This window comes from Nothoprocta perdicaria, unplaced genomic scaffold, assembly GCF_003342845.1.
Source record: "Nothoprocta perdicaria isolate Ctin4 unplaced genomic scaffold, notPer1 scaffold_28, whole genome shotgun sequence".
Classification (NCBI taxonomy): Eukaryota; Metazoa; Chordata; class Aves; order Tinamiformes; family Tinamidae; genus Nothoprocta; species Nothoprocta perdicaria.
Genome location: NW_020455510.1, coordinates 111,959 through 131,788, shown reverse-complemented (window position 1 = coordinate 131,788; position 19,830 = coordinate 111,959). Strand labels below are relative to the sequence as shown.

Here is a 19,830-nt window from a genome sequence, read left to right as displayed (position 1 = left end):
AAAATAACATGACTGATATAAATTCATCATAATTACATTATAATATACATTATAATTACTTAACGTTCAAAGGGTCATCCACAAATGTTAATACAAGAAAGCAGCATATTCTAATGAAGCTGCCTGCAACTTTCATTTAAGCTAAATCTAAGCTTTACAGTATGTAAATTCCTATACTGCCATACTTCTCCCCTTCACCATTGAAGCTAAGRCTGATTTATTTAATTGGTGTTGTGTTACTGAAATACTTGACATTTGTCTCAGTAGCACTTTGAAATTATGCAAGGAAATATAAAGAAGTGCTAGACACTACAGAGAGCATTGCCAGAGAAAGCCTAATCATTTAAGTCTCACTAAGGGAATAAAAATGCATTTACGTTCAGAAAGATACTGGGGATATCAAACATTCATTAAAGCAAAGAGATAGGCAACCTGGATTTTAAAAGTGGAATCATTCCTCACTTGGAATGGTCTGCTTTTACATCTTTCCACTGCTATTGCAGGAATTTCTATAGCATTCCACAACAAAGAACAGAATGTTTTCTGTTCCTCAGCAATTGGAAAAGAAAAATGTGTAAGAATTCGTGTGTGTGTGTGTGTGTGTGTGTGTGCGTGTGCGCGCTCGTGTGTGTGTGTGATCCTGTCATAACAGGATTCTCAGAAGGTTTTTGTTTTGTTCTGTTGTTTTTCATGGCAGTTGGGGAACACATCCCTTTTGCACCTTACAAAGAGGTGGCACCAGAGTAAATAAGTTCTGAGACACAGGAGTTCCTTGTTCTGAAGTTTCTCCATGTATTTATAGAGCAGATTTTAATGAAGTGCTCAACTTGCAGTTCTTGCTGAGTTTATCACTACCATAACCCTCATGTGCTTCCAAGGGCTGGTTTTCAGGTCAGCTTCCTGTGCACAAACCTAGAGGTACTCATGCATATTTACTGAATCCCACATTTAGCTAAACAGAACATGGATGATTTTAATTGAAAACATGCAGAATGTTTTCAACTAGTTTTAATACGTAAGTGCCTTTTTTAGAACACTAAATTGCATATGTAACTTGTTACTTACTGCTCTATTTCTCTGCGATATCTTTCTTCTTCCTCTGCAGCCTTCTGGGAAATCTCCAGTTTTCTTCTGTAATAAAAGAAATCAGAACAGCACGATAAAAATAGTAAAAGCTTGCACAAAAAGTGTCAGGACACAGCTGATACAACATGTTCAGGAAGTACGTATGCACTGCAGAAAAAATTAATGAGAAGCTTGCAGCACCAAGGAATAATTAATGATGAGCTTCCAGCTCCTTTATACAAACTTAGACGATATCAAGGGTTCAACATACTTCCTTAGAGCCTAAAACACATTCCTGACCATTTGAATAACAAGAGCACACCATCTATTTAAGTCATTCTTCTCTTCTGAGACAGTTGTGTAGCACATTATTGTCAAAGTATGAAATTGTGACTGTCCTGCCAAAGACAGTAAAATATGCAGCAGGGGCATCAAGAAAATATTTCATTAAACTATAGGAGAATGACAGTTGGGAAACAAAGTGTTTCCTCAGTTAAAGAAATGCATTTAAATGATTTTTGCTTAGTCAAGTCAATCTCAGTTGAGTACCTCCTCATAAACTACCCTAATCCTCCAAACCCTTTCCAAATCCAAGCTAAGTTTTTCACTCTCCTATGCAGAGGCCTTACAATCTCTCTTTCTCTTGCTGCTCTTTGAGGATTTTGTTCGTCTCCAGCGCAAGGCGCTTCTGGTGCATTAACTCCTGGCGTTCTTGCTCACGCAGACGTGCTTCTCTCTGCCTCTCTTCTTCGGTCATGAACAGCTCCTTTCCCTGTAATCAAAACCCCCACCCCAATAAAATCATAAAAAGATCTTACAAATGCAGTTCTTGTACAAAATGATTCCAAATCCATTATGTAATGTTTGTCTGCCCTTTCCTCATCTTCTTTTGAGGAATACTTTTTGTAAAAAATAAAGAAACAGAAGAGAACTGATCTCCTTTTGCAGTCTTGCCTGCAATATGAGATRCACACCAGGAAGAGGAGAGGCAGGCAAGGAGCTGAGGTGAAGTAGGGCAGAACAGAAGAGTGTTCCATATCACATATTGAGCATTAAACACTGCAATCACAGTGCTACACACGGGGGAAAAACCCAAACTTTTCTAACAGTTGGTAACATAACTCAGAGTTGAAACCAAGGTCTTAAGATATTCACTTCCTGGAGCCTAATCAACTAGTCTGGAGCATTTGTTTAAACAATATTTACAATGCTTTTGAACAACTTCATCTTTTGTAAAATTTGTTTAATTAAACCATGCATTCCTCAATATGGCTACAAAGTATATCCTGAACTCTTAGGATGTAGCTTAAGTAACGCATTAAATCCTGCTTTAAAAACAGGAATTAAAAAAAAATAACAAATACTTTTAAAAATAATTTTAAAATACACTTGTATAGCAATTAGTAAAGACTAGTCTTGATTAGTCTATGGAACTTGAGTATCCTATTGTATATAACCTTACATTTTATTATGAGAACAAATTAAGTACTAAAAACAGTTATTCAAAGACACACTGAAGTCAGTGGAAAGATTTAATTAATTTCAGTTAGCTTTAGCTCTTGCCCTAAAGGCATACAGTTCTGCAGTACAGAACAATATAACTGGAAAGCTGAAATTTTTAATGTGTTGATACTTTTAAGATCAAATTAACAGTTAAATGAGGAATTAATTTKGAACAGGACCTTAATACAGTAGCTATTTAGGAGGAAATACTAATTAACTCTAATCCAGTCCACCTTCTRTGTTTCAGCAAAAGAAGTCAGAACACAACCTCTTAAATATGAGGAATCATTACCATAAAATTAGTTCCCTGTCACTGTCAAGTGAACAGTTTTGTACTGGCACTCGTGGGAACAAAGCCAGTCATGATGATGTTTTATTTGAGAACTTTGTGGATAGCTTTCAATGAAGTATTTCTGCAGAGAAGATATTCCAAACCACACTGGTTTGATTAGAGTTAGCAGTATAAACATTGTAACAAAATATACAGTAACAAAATATACAGCTTTACTTCTCATCTAGTTATTTTTAATATTAATTTGTTCATATAATAGCTTTAAAGACTTTTTTTTCTTTTATACGTTTACTACTTACAGCTCCCGCGACAACAGAGATAGTCAAGGTATGACTGCTTTTTAGCACTCTGACAGCCTGCAAATTAAACAAAACAAAAAAAGTTTGCATGTAGTGATAACAGTCTTGTATATACAGGGTGTTGGTATTTAAAGCTGAAAGTTCAAGGCGACCAATTTAAACTAAAAGGTGGATAGGTATTCAGATTCCCACATCCCCATGTTCACCACACAACCCCTTTGGCTAACAACTAACTAACTATTTTTGCAAAAGAATTGAACCAAAGCGGACTACTAGTTTTTCAAGTCTTAATCTTACCTCTTTATGATCCACATTAGAAAAATCCACTCCATTTACCTCTACAATTTGATCACCAACCTAAAGAAATTAATCCACATTTTAGTTCAGATGCTAAAGGGAATTTTAGAGAAGTACAGCCTGTGATATTTGTAATATAATCATGGATACTGAGTGATTATGAGAGGAATGGACCGTGAAAATTAGCAAGGCTTGTTAGCATTTTCATTGCCTTTGAGGCAAAATATTGAGCTGGATGAACTGTTGTTCTGACCTAGGAGGGTGCTTTTTAAGTTCTTAAAACTTAGGGAACTTGCCTCAGTATTTCTTTCCTGTGAACAAATCAAAACTAGTGACTTTATGCTGATCAAAAACTTTTTAAGGAGTAAAATAAGATCGTCCTGAGGTACCTACCTTGCAAACCAGCATACTTACCTCTAAGCCCACCTCTGCTGAAAGAGAATCTGGCTTCACATTGCTGATAAAAATGCCTGGTTTTTGTGTTGGGCCACTGGAAATACTGATGTAAAAACAAACAAAAATAAGCAAAYATGACTCCCTCACATCAGCGAGGTGCTTCACAAAGGATGTTAAACAAGAATCATCTACCCACCTGCATCCCATGCCTTTTGTACCGATCAGGCTAATGAAGACTTTCTTCTCTTTACTGTTTCTCCCTCCAGATGAAGCAAGACCAGCAACACTGCCCTTTCCTTCCTGTAGGGGGATTAGAAATAAGTCAAATAAACTATTAAGAGATTACTATAATAAAACAAACGTCACACTAAGTTAATAATGTCAAACAAACTATTAGAAGATACTCCATTCGTATAACGCACTTGCCATATCTAGTGACTCTAGATTTACTTCGTATCACAGAAGATGTTTCTTCTAGAACACTTCTAACAAGACTTTACACCCTTAAAAAAAAAACAGTAACTTCTGTAATCATTACATATTTCCCCAGAAGACATCTTAGCCAAATATTGATCCCTTACCCCAGAGTCCGACACAAACTGGTCCACATATTGCCATTTAAGAGGTTCATCTGCTGAGCTAGAAGGAAAGAGTGATTAAAAATAATGGCAAGAAAAAAAATATAAATGTATTCAAATAGTTAATTTGTAATGCAGTCTCCTTTTTTGCATCCAGAGGTTCATTTGGACAGCATGCACAACACATGGTATATTTTGCAGCTATTTAAATAAAACATCAAGTAAGCATGCAGTGATTTACACTAGTAAAGTTGATCGACATAAAATTAAACACACCCAAATTAAACAAAATTTTTAAATAAACATTAAACAAATGAAACAACTTTGGGAAACTCCAGACAAAAAAAAAACCAACAAAACTTAAACAGTTTACGTGATTGTCAATACAGAGACGTCCCTATCAATACCATTCATAAGGCAATGAAGTTTATAATAAAGAGCTAACTTCTCAACAACAGTTAGAAAAAGACATGAACAGTAATTTGAGGTTTTTCTAGGCACTGGTGTTTCTCAATCCTTAAATGTTACATTCTTGCAGAAGCRCTGCAGCTCTCAAGTTAGATGCAAGGATAGTGGCATTCCAGGTAACAAGCTATAATGAAGAAAGAGAAATTGGTTCATCTAAGTAATTTGTAGATACAATTGTTTAATTTACCTTTTGACAGGTATCATGCCAACATCTGAAAAAGAAAAATACTGTGTTAAGCAACACTTTGTACAGATCATTATCCTCATGTTAACCACAACCTTTAGCAATACAGGTGATTTCTGAGGTTACTTACGTCTTACTTTTATGGACACTATTTTCTTTGTGCGGATGAGATTTATCACTTCCTCGTGTGTGCAGGAGGAGATGGAATATCCATTTATACGAACTATTTCATCTCCAACCTCCAAAATGAAGTGTAGAAGGAAAAAATGTTAATGTAAAAAAAAATGATATAATATAGCAATAAGTTTGATGCAAAGGATTGATATGTGCTGAATGAGTGCTGAATATATCCAAATTTCAGATGAAGTCTAGTCGAGAAGTTGTTTGAACTTTATACTCAGCACCAACAGGGTATATTAATGACTAYAATAATGATTTCATAGACATGTGAGTACTTGGATTCAGATCCCTTTGGAGTCATTTTTTGTTATTATACTTAGCTTGAGCTTTTAATGTGTGTTCATCTGAGATACTTGGGGGGCCTCCCCACTAGAAACAGCCTCTTCCCGCTGATACTTTCCCATCTGTAGGAATTGACTGGAAGTGCTGGCTGTCACAGATCAAAACTGTCTCAGGGATCACAACAACTTTGTCAGAGGACAAGAAAATGGCAGCACTCCAAGAATATTCACTGGCACTGTGCATTTTACCAGTGTAGAATAGAGCTTTTTTTTTTTTTTTTTTTTTTGGCTTTATTTTTTTTTTAATTAAAACCCCATTTATCAGAATAGGCATAGAAGTAATCCAGCTAATATTTATTTTGTGATAAATTAGAAATATATCATTTAAATGCTTTTCTATTACAAAAGGCATCCTTTTCTCTAATTTAAATGCAAGTTCGGAAWTAGAGGTGATGCAACATCTAGGTTAGAAATCTGGTTTCTCTGAGCTATATCTAACGATCATTTTAGCTCGTCAACCCAAGAAAGAAACAGTGATGGAGAAACTACCTATTCATTTGCAGTTGTATTTTATTAGTTATTCAAGATGATATTGAAAAATGCTGGACCCTTGGCTAGAGCAGTATAAGCAGAGCTTTATCTATAATGAATAACCCAGTGACATGACTGTAGCGACACTKGTATGTCCTCTCTGCCACTAGGCAATGCAAATTAACTCTCTGCACAGAAGGATATATAAATGATTACCAAAAAAATGGCTTTGAAAAGAAACCATCAGTGACATCCGCTTATACCACTGTACTTTGATCTCTACCCAGGGCTTCACTGCTCTTCAGTAATTTTTCTTGTAAACTACTGAATACTAATCCTTGTGAACACATAATGTGCAAAATGGATCAAAATGCTTCTCTGACAGTTGACAGATCTTTTCTCATTAGCAACAACAGAACAAGATTAGGTTCTTAATCAAAGAAACTTCGAAGCCTCCTTCCAAATGAGCCTGTGTAGGCATGAGGCTTCCATGGCAGTGCTGCTTCTAGTTAATGACTGGCTAACACTTTCCACTTAAAAATGCAGTTTCAAGCTGCCCAATTTCAGTTGTTCTGGCCTCAACATTCACAGAACCACAGGATGGTTGAGGTTGAGGAAGGGACCTCTAGAGATCATCTAGTCTGACCCCTGCTGCAGATATCTTTCTCAGGCTGCTTTTAAGTTTCAACAAAGTTAAAAGATGATTTGTGAACACTTTAAACTGCTGCTGTGAAATAGCTGAGGAGAAGTCAGCTCTTCTCAAGTGCTGTGGGCAAAAGAGTCTTAAGGGAAACAAAAGGACAAGAAGTATCATTCATTCTTAAGTAGGGAAATGCCATTGTGGGAATGCTAGCACATGCTTACATAATGAGAGACTTCATTGTAGTAATTACACAATACAGTGTCATCTTTAAGGCARTGCTTAAGGCAATACATACTTTTTTTTCTCCTAGTAAGCCAGATTATTCCAGTCTCACTGAGATATTCCTTATTTTTTTCTGTTACTGGAAGATCACAGGGTAACACCACCAGTCTCACTTATACTGAGAGATTTAGTGGGGCCATCAGAGCAAGCTATGCAATGTGTCTTGAGAGGCCTAGTTCACTGAGCTCCAGCCACCTTAGACAGCTAAGGCTTCTCCTCCAGCACCACTCAGCTCATCAGTGCAAGCCCAAATTCACATTGCCCCATAGAGAAGAAAGTGGAACTGGAGGCAGTGACACCTCCGTGTGGCCTCTGTCTTAGGGACCATCACATGAACACAGCCTGTGGCAGGTCTCTCTCTGGGGAAGGGAACAGTAGGACACGCTGCTGACTACTGTCACTGTTCTTCATATATSTTCCCACTGTGATCTGTTCATCTGAAAAGAAAAAGTCTCCTCTGTATTTTCTGGGGAGCACCATAGCCTCATAATGGTATGTGAAACATGAACATGTCCATTCTACCAGCATCCTTCATGTAGCTCCATTCTCTGCACTGCCCTTACAAAGATTTTTAACAGACACAAAACAGCATCATAAGACTACAAAGTGAAAAATGCAATGGAATGGGAGAAATCATGAATCTCTTGGAGAGAAAAAAAAAAAGAATTGTAGAGACAGAACAGGAGCATTGTCCATTTCTGCAAATGCGTGGGACTGCTCCATCTGCTGGTGTTCTGGACACCCCAAATTCTCACTGCTGCATGCATTTCTCAACACTCCTAAGAGCTTAATGTTGCTTTTGTTCATGCCTGTCAGATTTTTAATATGATTGTCAATAACAGCAGAGGTAGGTCAGTATCAAGGGCTTTTGAAAATGCTGCCTATGACAGAAACACAGAATTAGAAGACCAAAAATAAAAAAGGCTGAATTTAAGATCCCTCCTTCAATGTCATCTTGAGAACCACGCAAACTAGAATGGACCTGTAGGCCTCGGTTTGCATAAACCCAGCTTTTTCAGAGGGCAGCTTAACCTACCATGATTAACTGCAGTGCAACGAGAATCATCACAGCTTTAAGTCTGCAAATGGCATTGCCATTTATCAGTCTTCACACAGCTTTTACATCAGTAAAATTCATGTCGCTGGATGGATGTCATTACTTGCCAGAGTAGCTATGGAACTGTATTATCTTCCTAACAGGCACACAGTTAAATTATAAAGACATCCAACAGCATATTTTTTTTCTCCCAAAGGGAGAAATTAATTTCCTGTGCAAAGAATTTCACTGTTCATCTTTGCTGCAGTTCAGAAATGAAAGGGCAACCTGCCACTCTCCACTCGTTCTGGTAACATTYCTGTCACTCAGTGATGACATTTGCTCAACAGTGGCTGAGACAAATTCTGCTCTAGACTAAAACTACAGGAGACATCATACATGTATTACAAACTGCTTCTGATCAGAAGAGTTACTTTTCTCTCAAAAAAGTGTCTATACAGTAATAGCCGTTTTTATTGCTACTGTTGCTTTTGTATATGATGTGCTGTATACTGACCTTCTGAATTAGAAGCAGCAGAGAAAAGTCTGCAAGACTGAGAAGAGTACAAGAGTCAAAATTACTTTGATTTGCATGATGTTTCCACTTTCCCTAACAGGAAGCTGACAGATTTTTATAAGAAAAGCTGCAAAAAGAGATTTTCCCAAGTCTAACGACCATTATCCATGACCTCTAACATAAGAAATATAGTATTTAGTGTTCTCATGATGTTGAAAGGTTTTAAATAATCACATCACTGTTTCAAAATTCTCGTTTTGTATAATTCTACTTTCATCATTCATACTAATACTCAAACACTTTGTAGTCAAGAGAACACAAAAAGAATAAAAGTATCTGAGAAATCAGGAGTTGGGGGCAGGGGAGGGAAAGGGGAAAAAAATGAAATATGCTCCTGCATGAAAGGAGCAAATACCTGCCTTTTAGAAAATTGTAAAAAGAAAGGTCAAAACTACAAAGTGCCTTAGCAAAGTTCCATGATTATTCAGCCATTTTAACTGACTTGGAAATTACCTCAAGGAAAAATCATCATGTAAAGTGCATTAGAACTGAGAAAAAAAAAATGGTGGGCAGGACATAAAACCAGTTTTATAATAGAAGATCATTCCTTTCTCAGACATCATTTTCCAGCTGGAATATGTGTAGAGATTTAGTTAAATAAAGCAGGTGGATGAAATTTCAGAAGCAGTTGGCTTTGCTGTGAGACAGCAATCTGGAACAATGGACTGCCTGTCAATGCTTGTTATTCAGTTGGTTTTAGAAAAGTGTCCATGGCCACCTATTATGAAGGCACTTTAAGCTCATCTCTAACACCACATTTAAACAAATTGAAGACAGAGGGGTAGATTCACTCCAACATTCCATTTGTTCATATTAATGCATATAATCCAACCATAACATATTCCTGGTTGGAGTCTCTAGGAGCTTCCTTTTTTTTTTTTGTCCCTACTTCATCTTCATCTTTTGCCCCTACTTCATCATAGTGAAGTTCTGAGTTGCTGTACAATTCATACCAACTTGCTCAAAGATCCCATGCAATTTCATTCATTATCACCCACCAACACAGAACACGATGGTCACAGTTGTGGGGAAAAGCTACCAGCATCTCTCACTTGCAACCAGAAAAAAACAATATTGACATTCATGCAGCAGCACAATATCTGAGTGTAAATTCAGCATCTATTGATTGTGTCAACACAGCGCTCCGAGACAAACCGAGCAGCAACACAGCATTAAGATGAATGTAGTAGCATGACAGCTTAAGAGACTGGCCATTAAACCTTCTGTTGCTCAGCCCTGTCAATGCCTTCCAGTATTTTCCAGGGGCAGTTTTCAAAAGCAATATAAATGATTGATCTTTGTTTTTTTTTCCTTAGAACACTGAAAATGGTTAAACCTGGATTATTACTTTCATGCACTTACAGAGGATAAAAAATATATATCTTTGCAGAAGTCTATCTTGATATCTCATTACACAAATGATATCAGTGCAAAGTAGAATTAACATTTCTAGTAACTTGGTAGTTTGAAACTTTCTTTCACATCTAGTTAGAAAAGATCTTCTGTCGCATCTTCTTACACTTTATTGTTCCTACACACGAAGTATAAATGCTCCAAAAAGCCCTTTCATATTCAAAAATTATCATACCTCAATCATGAAACAGGTCATTATAATGATAGTGGTAAATACAAAAACAACCAACATCCACTTAATTCATGCTGGTATTAAAGATAATTACTATATTGTTATCTTTCTTTTTTTTTTTTTTTTTTTTTTTTTGGCAGCACAGTCACCATGAATATCATTTTTCTTACCTGAAGACCAACATTGTCAGCTTGTCCTCCTTTAATTAATTGGGAGATAAAAAGGCCACAGCTAAATTCCGCACCACCTCTCACACTTATTCCAAGTCCTTCAGGGTGCAAACGATCCAATCTTACCTCTTTCAGCTTTCTGCAAAGTTAGAAAACATCTGGCCATTCAGCTGTATAACACTTTGTGGCAGAAATGCTTTATACAAAACCTATGGATTACTTGTCTCTCATCACAAGACCAAGTTGACTAAAGTTTTAATGGATGATAAAACCTTGAACTTTGGTTTGTTTGAAGTAAGGAAAGATGTCTGCTCCTGTTGGAGCTGTGTATGCTTCTAGAGTGCTAAGAAAATTTATTAAGTGCAGGAAAAATGAGGGGAAAAAAGCTTCAAATAGGGAGCATTTCTTTTGGATTCCCATACCCTTCTTTCACTAAACTAAATTATATGGCAAACAATTTCAGGTAGCTGAAAATCATGCTTCTAGCAGTTAAAACATACGCCAAAACATGTGCCCCACTCTATAAAGGTGACAAGCATTTTGCTCAGAACTTATTTGAAGAATAATCATTTCTTCAGTGTTTATGTGCAGTTAGCTATGTGGTTATGCACCCCCTTACCGTGATCTCTTGGGTGTAAGCTGATCATACTCCACCTGGTGTTTCAAGGGGATGAGGGGGCGGATAGCATCAAAGAGAGGCAGTCTGCTTGGTTCATTGATCACCAGCTTTAGGTCCCCCACCAGCACCGGGAGATTCATAGATCTGCAAGAGTACATTAAGAAAAAAGGCTCAGCTAATTAACATGCCAACACAAATTATTAAATAATAACTTGCGCTAAATATGACTTAAATGATATATTCTGTGCATCCCTTCAGCTATCAAGTTATTTATGTATCTCTTGGTTAAACCAAAGCAAAATAGCCTTTGCAAAACTAAAACTTCTGTAAGCAAAAAAGTAACCACATCCTTAAAAATATGTCAGGTCTCCTATATCTTACTTTTAACAGTCACATAAATCACATCTTTACAGAAGGAAACTTTGATTTCATTCTGGTTAAGCTTAACCTATGGTATCTGCTGTTCTCTCCTACCATTTAGTTTTCCTGGCCTAAAACGTTCTGAAACATATGTACTGAAAATACAGACCACGAGCAGCTATTACACGAAACTAGAGAACAAATATTTTAATTTGCAAATGCTATTCACAACAAAGCAAATACTAAATGTTAACTACGATAGCAATTACAGTTACATATTTTTGTCCTTGAAATGCTTTCTAATTTAAAAAAGTCAATATTAATTTCACAACAATATACAAAGCTTTGCTCAGAACACAAGTTACTGCAGGTCTGGAAATTGAGGAGAAGTTACTATATGCATTGTTAACTTGGTAACTGCCAGAAGATTTTAAATTATTAAGAGCTACCAAGTCAACCTGCTTTCCAAACAACAGGCATTATGAATGGAGAAGCAATTAGATGGACTCTGAACTGATGAACTGAAACGGAATCAGATATGCAGCTGAATACACCCAAAAATGAGAGCTCAGTACAAACACTGCATGGAAACATCTACATTTCACTCAGTGGAGATGCTATTTGATTAAGATATGAATGGAAACAAGGTCTACCAGAGCCAGTTGCCTGTGATGAGTGGAAAGCACATTCTCACATTCTTCGAGAAACAATGGATCAGATGATGAGCTCATTTGCCCGGATATAAGTCCTAAGCAACCACGTTTAAATCAATTCAGTAAAAGAGCTGGTAACTGGCATATCAACTTACAATTTTTTTCTTTTCTTTACTTCTCAATAAATCAAAATTGTTAAACATGCTAGACAGATTCCCAACTTCATCTTTTCCATCTTCCAGATAAAACAGTTGAAACTCATTCTTAATCTGAATAGTTTAAAAAAATCTTTAAAATGCAAACTCGGTAGAAGCTTCTGATCAAAATAAATATGCATTTTTGAAAATATCAATGAATCTGATCAATATTCTCTTCCTAAATGCAACTTACCACCTATTTTTTCCCCAACAAATATTAAAGTTTAAAACAAAGTTTTAATATTAGCTACAGTAATGCTTCTTTTCTGCCAGTAGGCTACACTGTAAAAATGTAAGATTTTGTTAAACAGAATTATAAATCATTATCTAGATAGCATTCAGAAAGACTACATAAATAAAATATTGAATGTTCATTCTTTAAATTTAAAAACACTGGTGAAATTAAACACAAACATATATAAAGCTGTATCTTACTGGTGGTACATCCGGAGCACATCATAAAGGTAATCCTTCTCAGCTTCATTGTCAATTAGAAGATTAACCTGAAAATCAAGAGTCTCTATTTTAATTTGAACACACTGAACATGAAAAGATGTTGACAAAATTCCTAAGCCACGGAGCCAGGATTTCAATAGGGAAATAATTTAAAACCAAAACAAAACACAGCTTTTGCAAGATAAATACGTATATTAACAAGACTTTCTAAAATTAACATTGCAGTAGTGGAGAGGGCAATAAATACTGAAATTACACACTCCGTATGCTAGATTTCCTCTTGGTAGAGCAATACCATTACAATTATATCACATTTGCCTTACCTGATAATCACTGTACTGTTGAATAAATGTTTTAAGAAATCTTTTCGGCCATTCATTAACATAGCACATGCTGTCAGAGATTATAAATATAGCAGTGCTACGTTCTTATCTATGTCCCGTTGCTCCAAACCACTGATACCAGCATCTCACTTAAACATTATGCAAACTTCTACCTACTGTTCCTCTTGGCTGCAGCTCTGAAGGGATAGAACTTGCTAGTTATTCTTTCCTTCCTTAGTAATAGTACATTTACTTAAACCAGTGTCACATTACAGCGCCTGCTCTTGGACAATTACAGTAAAATAAATCTTAAGAAAATAGAGAAATTTGATATGAGAAGCTCAGCTTCTATTCAGTGACAGCAGTGAGATCCCCACTGATCTTACTTGTATTAAGAGTTCATACCACAACAATTTTACTTTTAGACAAGACTGGTGTTTAGGAAAACAATTTGCATCTGACCCAAGGGGTAATATTACTGTGACATGCAGCCTGAAGACCAATTTGCATACTTAAAGAAAGTCCTCTCTTTCTAGATTTGCACCAGTTTGTATTATATTGCAAGCTAAATAAATGTTTCATATTCTCTTCAACCCTTTCTGCTCTCTAAAGTTAGCCAGGCTCTGTTTATCCAAGTGATTTTCTATTATCTATATACTATTTAAGAGATCACTTTCAAAACAATTAAAAGCTACAAAATCACACACAGGATAAGACTGCTTGAATCCTACTGAAGATTGCTTTACCAGTAAACTAATTTGTTTACAGCAAATTTTAAAACACCGAAAAGAAAGTCTTCCTGAAAAGGATATAATATATTTGCTTTCATAACTGACTGGTTCTCCAACGTCAGACACGGATACAGTTTTAGGTGATAAATACGAAACCAAATACAATAGTTGTTTCTTCTTTCTCATTCCCTTGCTGCCTCCTAATTCACCAGTTATCACTTTATTGTAGCCACCTACCATGTCTTATCATTTTTCTAAATAATGAACTCCTTGAAACAGACTTAATTTAGGTACACACTTTACCCAAGTTCATGAATGACATCTAAAAACTGAGTCTACTGAAATATCAAAAGATCATGTCCTAATATGTTAAGAAAATAAGTGAGTGGCAACATGTTACTTGGACTAATGAAATTCCTTAGTATCTCTCTAGTTCGAGAAATCTAATTGTGAGGGGTTGGGATAGAAATTTCACTGCTCATAAACCGCAGAGAGTCTATTCTACTCGTTTATAACAAACTGCCACACAAGTTTTGTKGATTTATATACCAAGCCCACAGCTTCCGACTGAACTGCACCGTCCCTTCTAGAAAATTATCCCATTCTGATATCAATAAGTGTAAGTGGCAGAGAATCCACCCCATGTATACTGCATTTCTAGACAGAAGAGGAGGGGTTCATCTCACCTATCTTTTTCTTCTCTGTAGGTTAGACAAATATTTTAAAGATTGCAACTGTGTCATCTTCATAGTCAATGGATTAAGGCAGACACTTCCATTTGATTTGATTCATCCAAAACATCTTCAGAAGACACTTAATTGCATTCTTTCTCCAAGGCTATAGAGAAGTGACAAGCTTTAACTAAATTGAACTGAAATTCTACCCAAAATTAGGGCAGACTTCCTTTCCAATATTTGACTATTTTACATAGGAGGTCTGTTAAATTTAACCTTTCATTTTCAGAAACATCTTCGCCAGGCTGGACAACTATGACAGACCATGCTTCTTCCTTCATTCCACGTAATTTACACCCTGACTGGATCTGGTACTACATAGCATACATTGATTTTCTGCTTCCTCAGTGAGCTTCAACCCATGCACCATTTAACCTGAAGCGCCAAACAGGGAGAAGTGAAGAGCAGGACATCTGCCCTTTCTAAAACACAGCAGTATCTATCAGCTGAAACATCAATCAGTTCTGAGGAGTCTTGACAAAATGAGCATGTCTTGATCGTTTACCATAAGGCACTGGCACTGTATTTGTCGTCTCCTATATGAAACGTCAAAACCCACATGATTACACAGCTTATAAAACTGTTATCTTGTAGCAGATACAGAAACTCTATGATAAACAGCTGCAATAAACACCTGCGGACACTTCCTTTAATAATATGGATTTTCTTACTGTTGATGTAGTGTATATTCTTTATTTAAGCGACAGTATAGTAGTTGTGCAACATAGACTTTGTTGTTGTTGTATGACTCAGACCTAGACTACACATATTAAGAAGTTACTTATGCTCTGTTTCTTACTAAATATATCACATATGGTTTTGTCCATTTCAGTTAATAAGAAATCATCACAAAAAATACACCTAGACACCAAAAATTCTGCAAGAGGTCAATATCAGGTTATTCTGTAGAATAAAAATTGAGAAAAATATGGAATTTTCCACACTAAAAATGCTTATTACAGTGATGCACTACAGCAGCAGTAGCTCAATYTGCCAGCTTTCAAAAATCAGTTTAAAGCTGTACTTGAACTGCCAGGCCTTGAAAAACTATTTGAGGAAATGAAGGAACTGGCCTATGTACTTGTGAATAATTTATCTCTAGGATTCCTGTTTGCTTGATAAGGAGAAATGATTAAAAAGACAACAGCAAATTGTTATTACAAGGGAATGGCAAACAACTAACATGAAACTTGGATCCTGTGGCTGCCTATTTTCAGTTTTGACACGGCTAGAGCAAGTGAACAAGGTATTAAAATGCTAGAGTGGCCACTAAAAGCACGCTGAAATGCTGAAACAAGAAAATTCAAAGAAAAATACCTGCTTTAATACTTAGTTAGATACCCCATTTTCATGCAYGGCATTTACTTTCCCCAAGCAATACTGACGATAAGCTTCCTGGGTCAGCTGGGTGGGACTAGCAGTTYATGAATTACAGCAGAGAAGAAAAGGAAGAAGGTTTAAGGTTCAGGATGGGAACCATTTGCCCAGACTTCATAGACCTGTTGCACAACTCACTGCTGAGTTATATAATAATAAGCAGCAAGGCAGAAATAACTAACTTGATAGCTGTAGTCACCAATACACAGACCCAGGTCCTTAAAGTTTTTGTACTTCAGTTTGTACATAGGCGGTTCCTGGCAGCCCCTCTACTTCATTCTAACAAGTTTTTAGGTATACCTAAAGATTTTATTACTTTTAAAGATTTTATTCATGTCTAACTGTTATAAAACACAGGACTACACTACCGTCTTTTCTAGAACGAGCTCGGAGTAACTCCATTTACTTGCAGAAAAAAAAAAAAAAGGAAAAAAACTAAAAACTTTGTCATCAACTCCTATAGAAAAGTGTCCCTTRGCTGTATGCACATTTCTTTCTGCCTGCTCCTTTCCTTGAGAAGTGCTCTTTGAGCTCATTCTGCTCGTGCAAGGCTGAGCTCTGCCAAGCGTTTATTTGCCTGGGTAAAGGACAGAACGCGGCGCGGGCGGAACGAGCGGCTCTGAGCGGCTCCCTCGGTGCGGAACGAGCGGCTCCCTCGGCTCATCGGGCGCTCTTGCACTCGGCTGCACTTGCACAAACGGCCGTCGTCGCAGAAAGTTAGAGGCAGCTCTGAGCTCTCCTGAGCCCCAGCTGCTACCGTGCAGCGCTGCAGCCGCCACCTCACCAGCACCACAACAGCTTCTGATATGGTCAGTATTTGGGGGGTGCAGGGGAGAGGACACCACACCAAGCCCTGAACGCAAAGCCCTCATGATGACGGGTTTCGCCTCTCCCTCCCCTTTTGGGGGTCAGAGCCCTTACCTTGTGCCTGAACTCCCGCGCCACCCGCCGCTCCATGGTGGCTGCTCTGCGCCGGGACAGACCGCGCCCTGGCCGGGCGCCGCCTTCCTCTTCCTCCTCCTCCTCTTCCTACCCAGTGCCGGTTCCAAGCTCTGCCCTTAGTGACGGACTCGGAGCCTTCTGCTTGCTTGAACCCCCCAAAAGGGCTCCCCCTGCTACCCAGCATCACCGGAGCTTTGAGAGGCGCCCCTGCAACATGCTCCTTCCCTGCACTACAGTTGGTGCTTCCCGGGGACAGAGCCCACCATCTTTTGCTGCTTAAGCATGGACGTCTCTAGATGTGCTATTTAAGAAAAGCTTGAAGACGCGGGACTTGAAGCATCCTAACACCTGGAAGGACAAAAAGAATTGTTTCAGTGAATTGCATAATCTCAATGATTTTTACTTTTATCTAAGCAAGAGGAGTTCAGTTTATGATTGTTGGGTTTAAAACCTGACCTCACTTCTACCAGGCTTTKTTTCAGACTAATTTTATTTAGATAATCTTGTCTCGGACTGTTTCTTTTTCCTACCTTTTTTAACCTACACAGGGTAACACCGACCATTAAAGCTGGAAGAGAGTGCAGGAGCGCAGCTGGCCTGTGTCTCTGGCCCCATGGCAGTCACAGCTTTGTCCATGTAACTCCAGCAAGAATTAATGCAATGCATTTATATAGGCAGAGATAGCTCACTCTACCCTCCTTCTGACAGGGTAAAAATGTATATGAAGACATAGAAAGAATCATAAAAAAAAAATCCAAATACAAGCTGCATTCCATCACATTATTTCTGTGTGAAAACCTTTAGAAATTGCCCCTACACCTTTCAGAAGATGGCTTTGYGGTACAGTGACATTTCAACACCACAAGCGTCCCTCTGTTCCCCTATCAAATGTCAAGAATGACAAAGACAAATGAATTTTAAATATCTATTCAAGTAATGACAAACTGTCTTCAGAAATCAAAACTTTCTCTTAGCAGAAATGCAACTCACACAAATGTTTTATCTTCAACTTAAGGTAACCTGTAGTGGCACACAGTATTGAAAATCTATACTATCTAATCATTAGCTACAGAGCCATATAATGTCTTCCCTACCTATGCAAAACAAAATTGTCCTATATTTGATRGTGGAAAAAGGGTATGTGAAATATGCCAAATATGTGAAATGCAAAGGACACAGATAAAATAACAGGATTCCTCTCAATTTACACATAGGCTAAAATATTGATATATAAAAATCACTTCTGAAGTCATCAAAGGAGTAAATCTTCCATGAGCTGAAAGAGATGATRAATATAACTGGAATCAAAAACATCTCCTCCTGTAGCAAAATACTGATTTGAAAACTGCTCTACATCATGAGATAGAGGGTATACCAGGGAAAGAATAAAAGAACTTGATAGGCTGTTAATCTGCTCTGTTACAAGAATTCCTGTAGTCTTCTGCACACAAGCACAAAGCAGACAGACTCACAAAGCTACCCCATGCTCCAAATCAGTAAGCTTAATAAGCAGTACATTTGCACGATAGTTCTGAAATACATGATATTAAAAGTCAGTACGATTATGAGTGCTTATTAGTTTTGTGTAATAAAATCCTTATTAGTGAGAAATCATAGTGCATCTAAACGAGCTTTAAACAGGTGCCAGATACTGTTTCCTGCTTGTGGCTTTAAGGGAAAATGGATAAAGTAGACAGTCCATTTACTAGGCAAAGAAATACGTTTAAATGTGTGTTGTGTAAACTGATACCTGTTGCTTTTGATCTACTTTCTCTACTTCCATTGATGTAATCTGGATCAGAGCAGGCGTACGAAAGCCAAGAGCACGGTGCACCCGGGYAGATGGGCTCTGCCATGGGCTAAGGGCAGTGCATGTTTCTTAAAACAAAAGAAAAATGTATAGTATTATTTATATAAGGGCTGTGCTGAAGTTAAAGAACCCACTTTCTGCCTCCCCTTCCCTTCTCTCACACATCAACCYCTCAGCATTGGTGGAGGGCACTGCATTCGTCGTGGTTTTCACCACTGGTTTTCCACTGTTTCATTAGGAATGAAACACTTGTTGCAGCAAAGAAACACAATCCACAGGGACAAATTACAAAGGCAGCAAAGGGATCTTTTTAATGACTTACTGTTAACAGACTTCCCAAAGCAGTCAAAAGGGGCCCTTTTCATCCGAGACAGTTTCTCACCTGGTACGGGGCAGCTTCTAAAGCTCCTGTCATAGGATCTGCAAACCTGAGGAAAGATAGGGAGAGGCAGCAGCAGCAGCAGCAGATGGGAGAGGGAGCAGGACAGAGGGGGAAATAAAAAACAGATGGATGAGAAAATGGAAAGAAAGAAGTAAAGTCATTAAAACATTTTAAAAAGACTCACTAAATGATAAAATAATAAAAAAAAAATAAAGAAGCAAAAGTAAAAGTGGACGTGGAAGAGGGTCCACAGAGAGCTCCAAACACAAGGGTGTGAATTTGTGGTAAGGAGGAGAAGGGTTTGCCAGAGGCTGTGACCCTCACGGCGACGCCTTGGCCGCACACTCCCCTGTGCCCCCATCCCGCCCATTTCATTAATCCCGTCTTAACCGGCGGTTCTTCCCCGGGCGTGCGGCCCCGACGGGACCCCGCCCGGCACGAGGCACCGGGCTGCGCCCCTGAGCGCGGCAACGTGCGCGGGAAGGCTCCGCCTGCCGCCGCCGCGCCACGGCGGCCTCAGGACGGCGGGGAACGGGGGGAAACGCAAAAAAACGTCCCGAAAAGGGCGCGGAGGCACCGCCTTGCCGCTCTGCCCGCCACGACGGCAGGCGGGGCGGCGCAGGGCAGCGCAGGGCAGCGCAGCGCAGGGCAGCGCAGGGCAGAGCAGGGCAGAGCAGCGCAGGGCAGCGCAGGGCAGCGCAGGGCAGAGCAGCGCAGGGCAGGGCAGAGCAGCGCAGGGCAGAGCAGGGCAGCGCAGGGCAGAGCAGCGCAGGGCAGGGCAGAGCAGCGCAGGGCAGAGCAGGGCCCGCCTGCCGGGCGGGGTCCGCAGGTCGCAGCCGCCCTGGCCGCGGGAGCCGCCGCCGCCGCCGCCGCCGCCGC

General features: G+C 38.7%; 1 protein-coding gene across 1 annotated transcript in view; it reads right to left on the bottom strand.

Moving 5' to 3' along the window:
- The window catches only part of USH1C (USH1 protein network component harmonin), a 36,921-nt gene extending 20,147 nt beyond the window's left edge, over window positions 1-16,774 (bottom strand). Inside the window, exons 1-13 of the mRNA XM_026041156.1 lie at window positions 16,739-16,774; window positions 12,632-12,699; window positions 10,987-11,130; window positions 10,368-10,506; window positions 5,213-5,321; window positions 5,086-5,110; window positions 4,434-4,491; window positions 4,049-4,143; window positions 3,871-3,955; window positions 3,457-3,516; window positions 3,160-3,216; window positions 1,695-1,837; window positions 1,066-1,131 (exon numbers count right to left, since the gene is read on the bottom strand). Of these exons, the coding sequence (XP_025896941.1) occupies window positions 1,066-1,131; window positions 1,695-1,837; window positions 3,160-3,216; window positions 3,457-3,516; window positions 3,871-3,955; window positions 4,049-4,143; window positions 4,434-4,491; window positions 5,086-5,110; window positions 5,213-5,321; window positions 10,368-10,506; window positions 10,987-11,130; window positions 12,632-12,699; window positions 16,739-16,774 (1,085 nt within the window). The remainder of the gene's footprint in view (window positions 1-1,065; window positions 1,132-1,694; window positions 1,838-3,159; window positions 3,217-3,456; window positions 3,517-3,870; window positions 3,956-4,048; window positions 4,144-4,433; window positions 4,492-5,085; window positions 5,111-5,212; window positions 5,322-10,367; window positions 10,507-10,986; window positions 11,131-12,631; window positions 12,700-16,738) is intronic.
- Window positions 16,775-19,830: the final 3,056 nt, after the last annotated feature.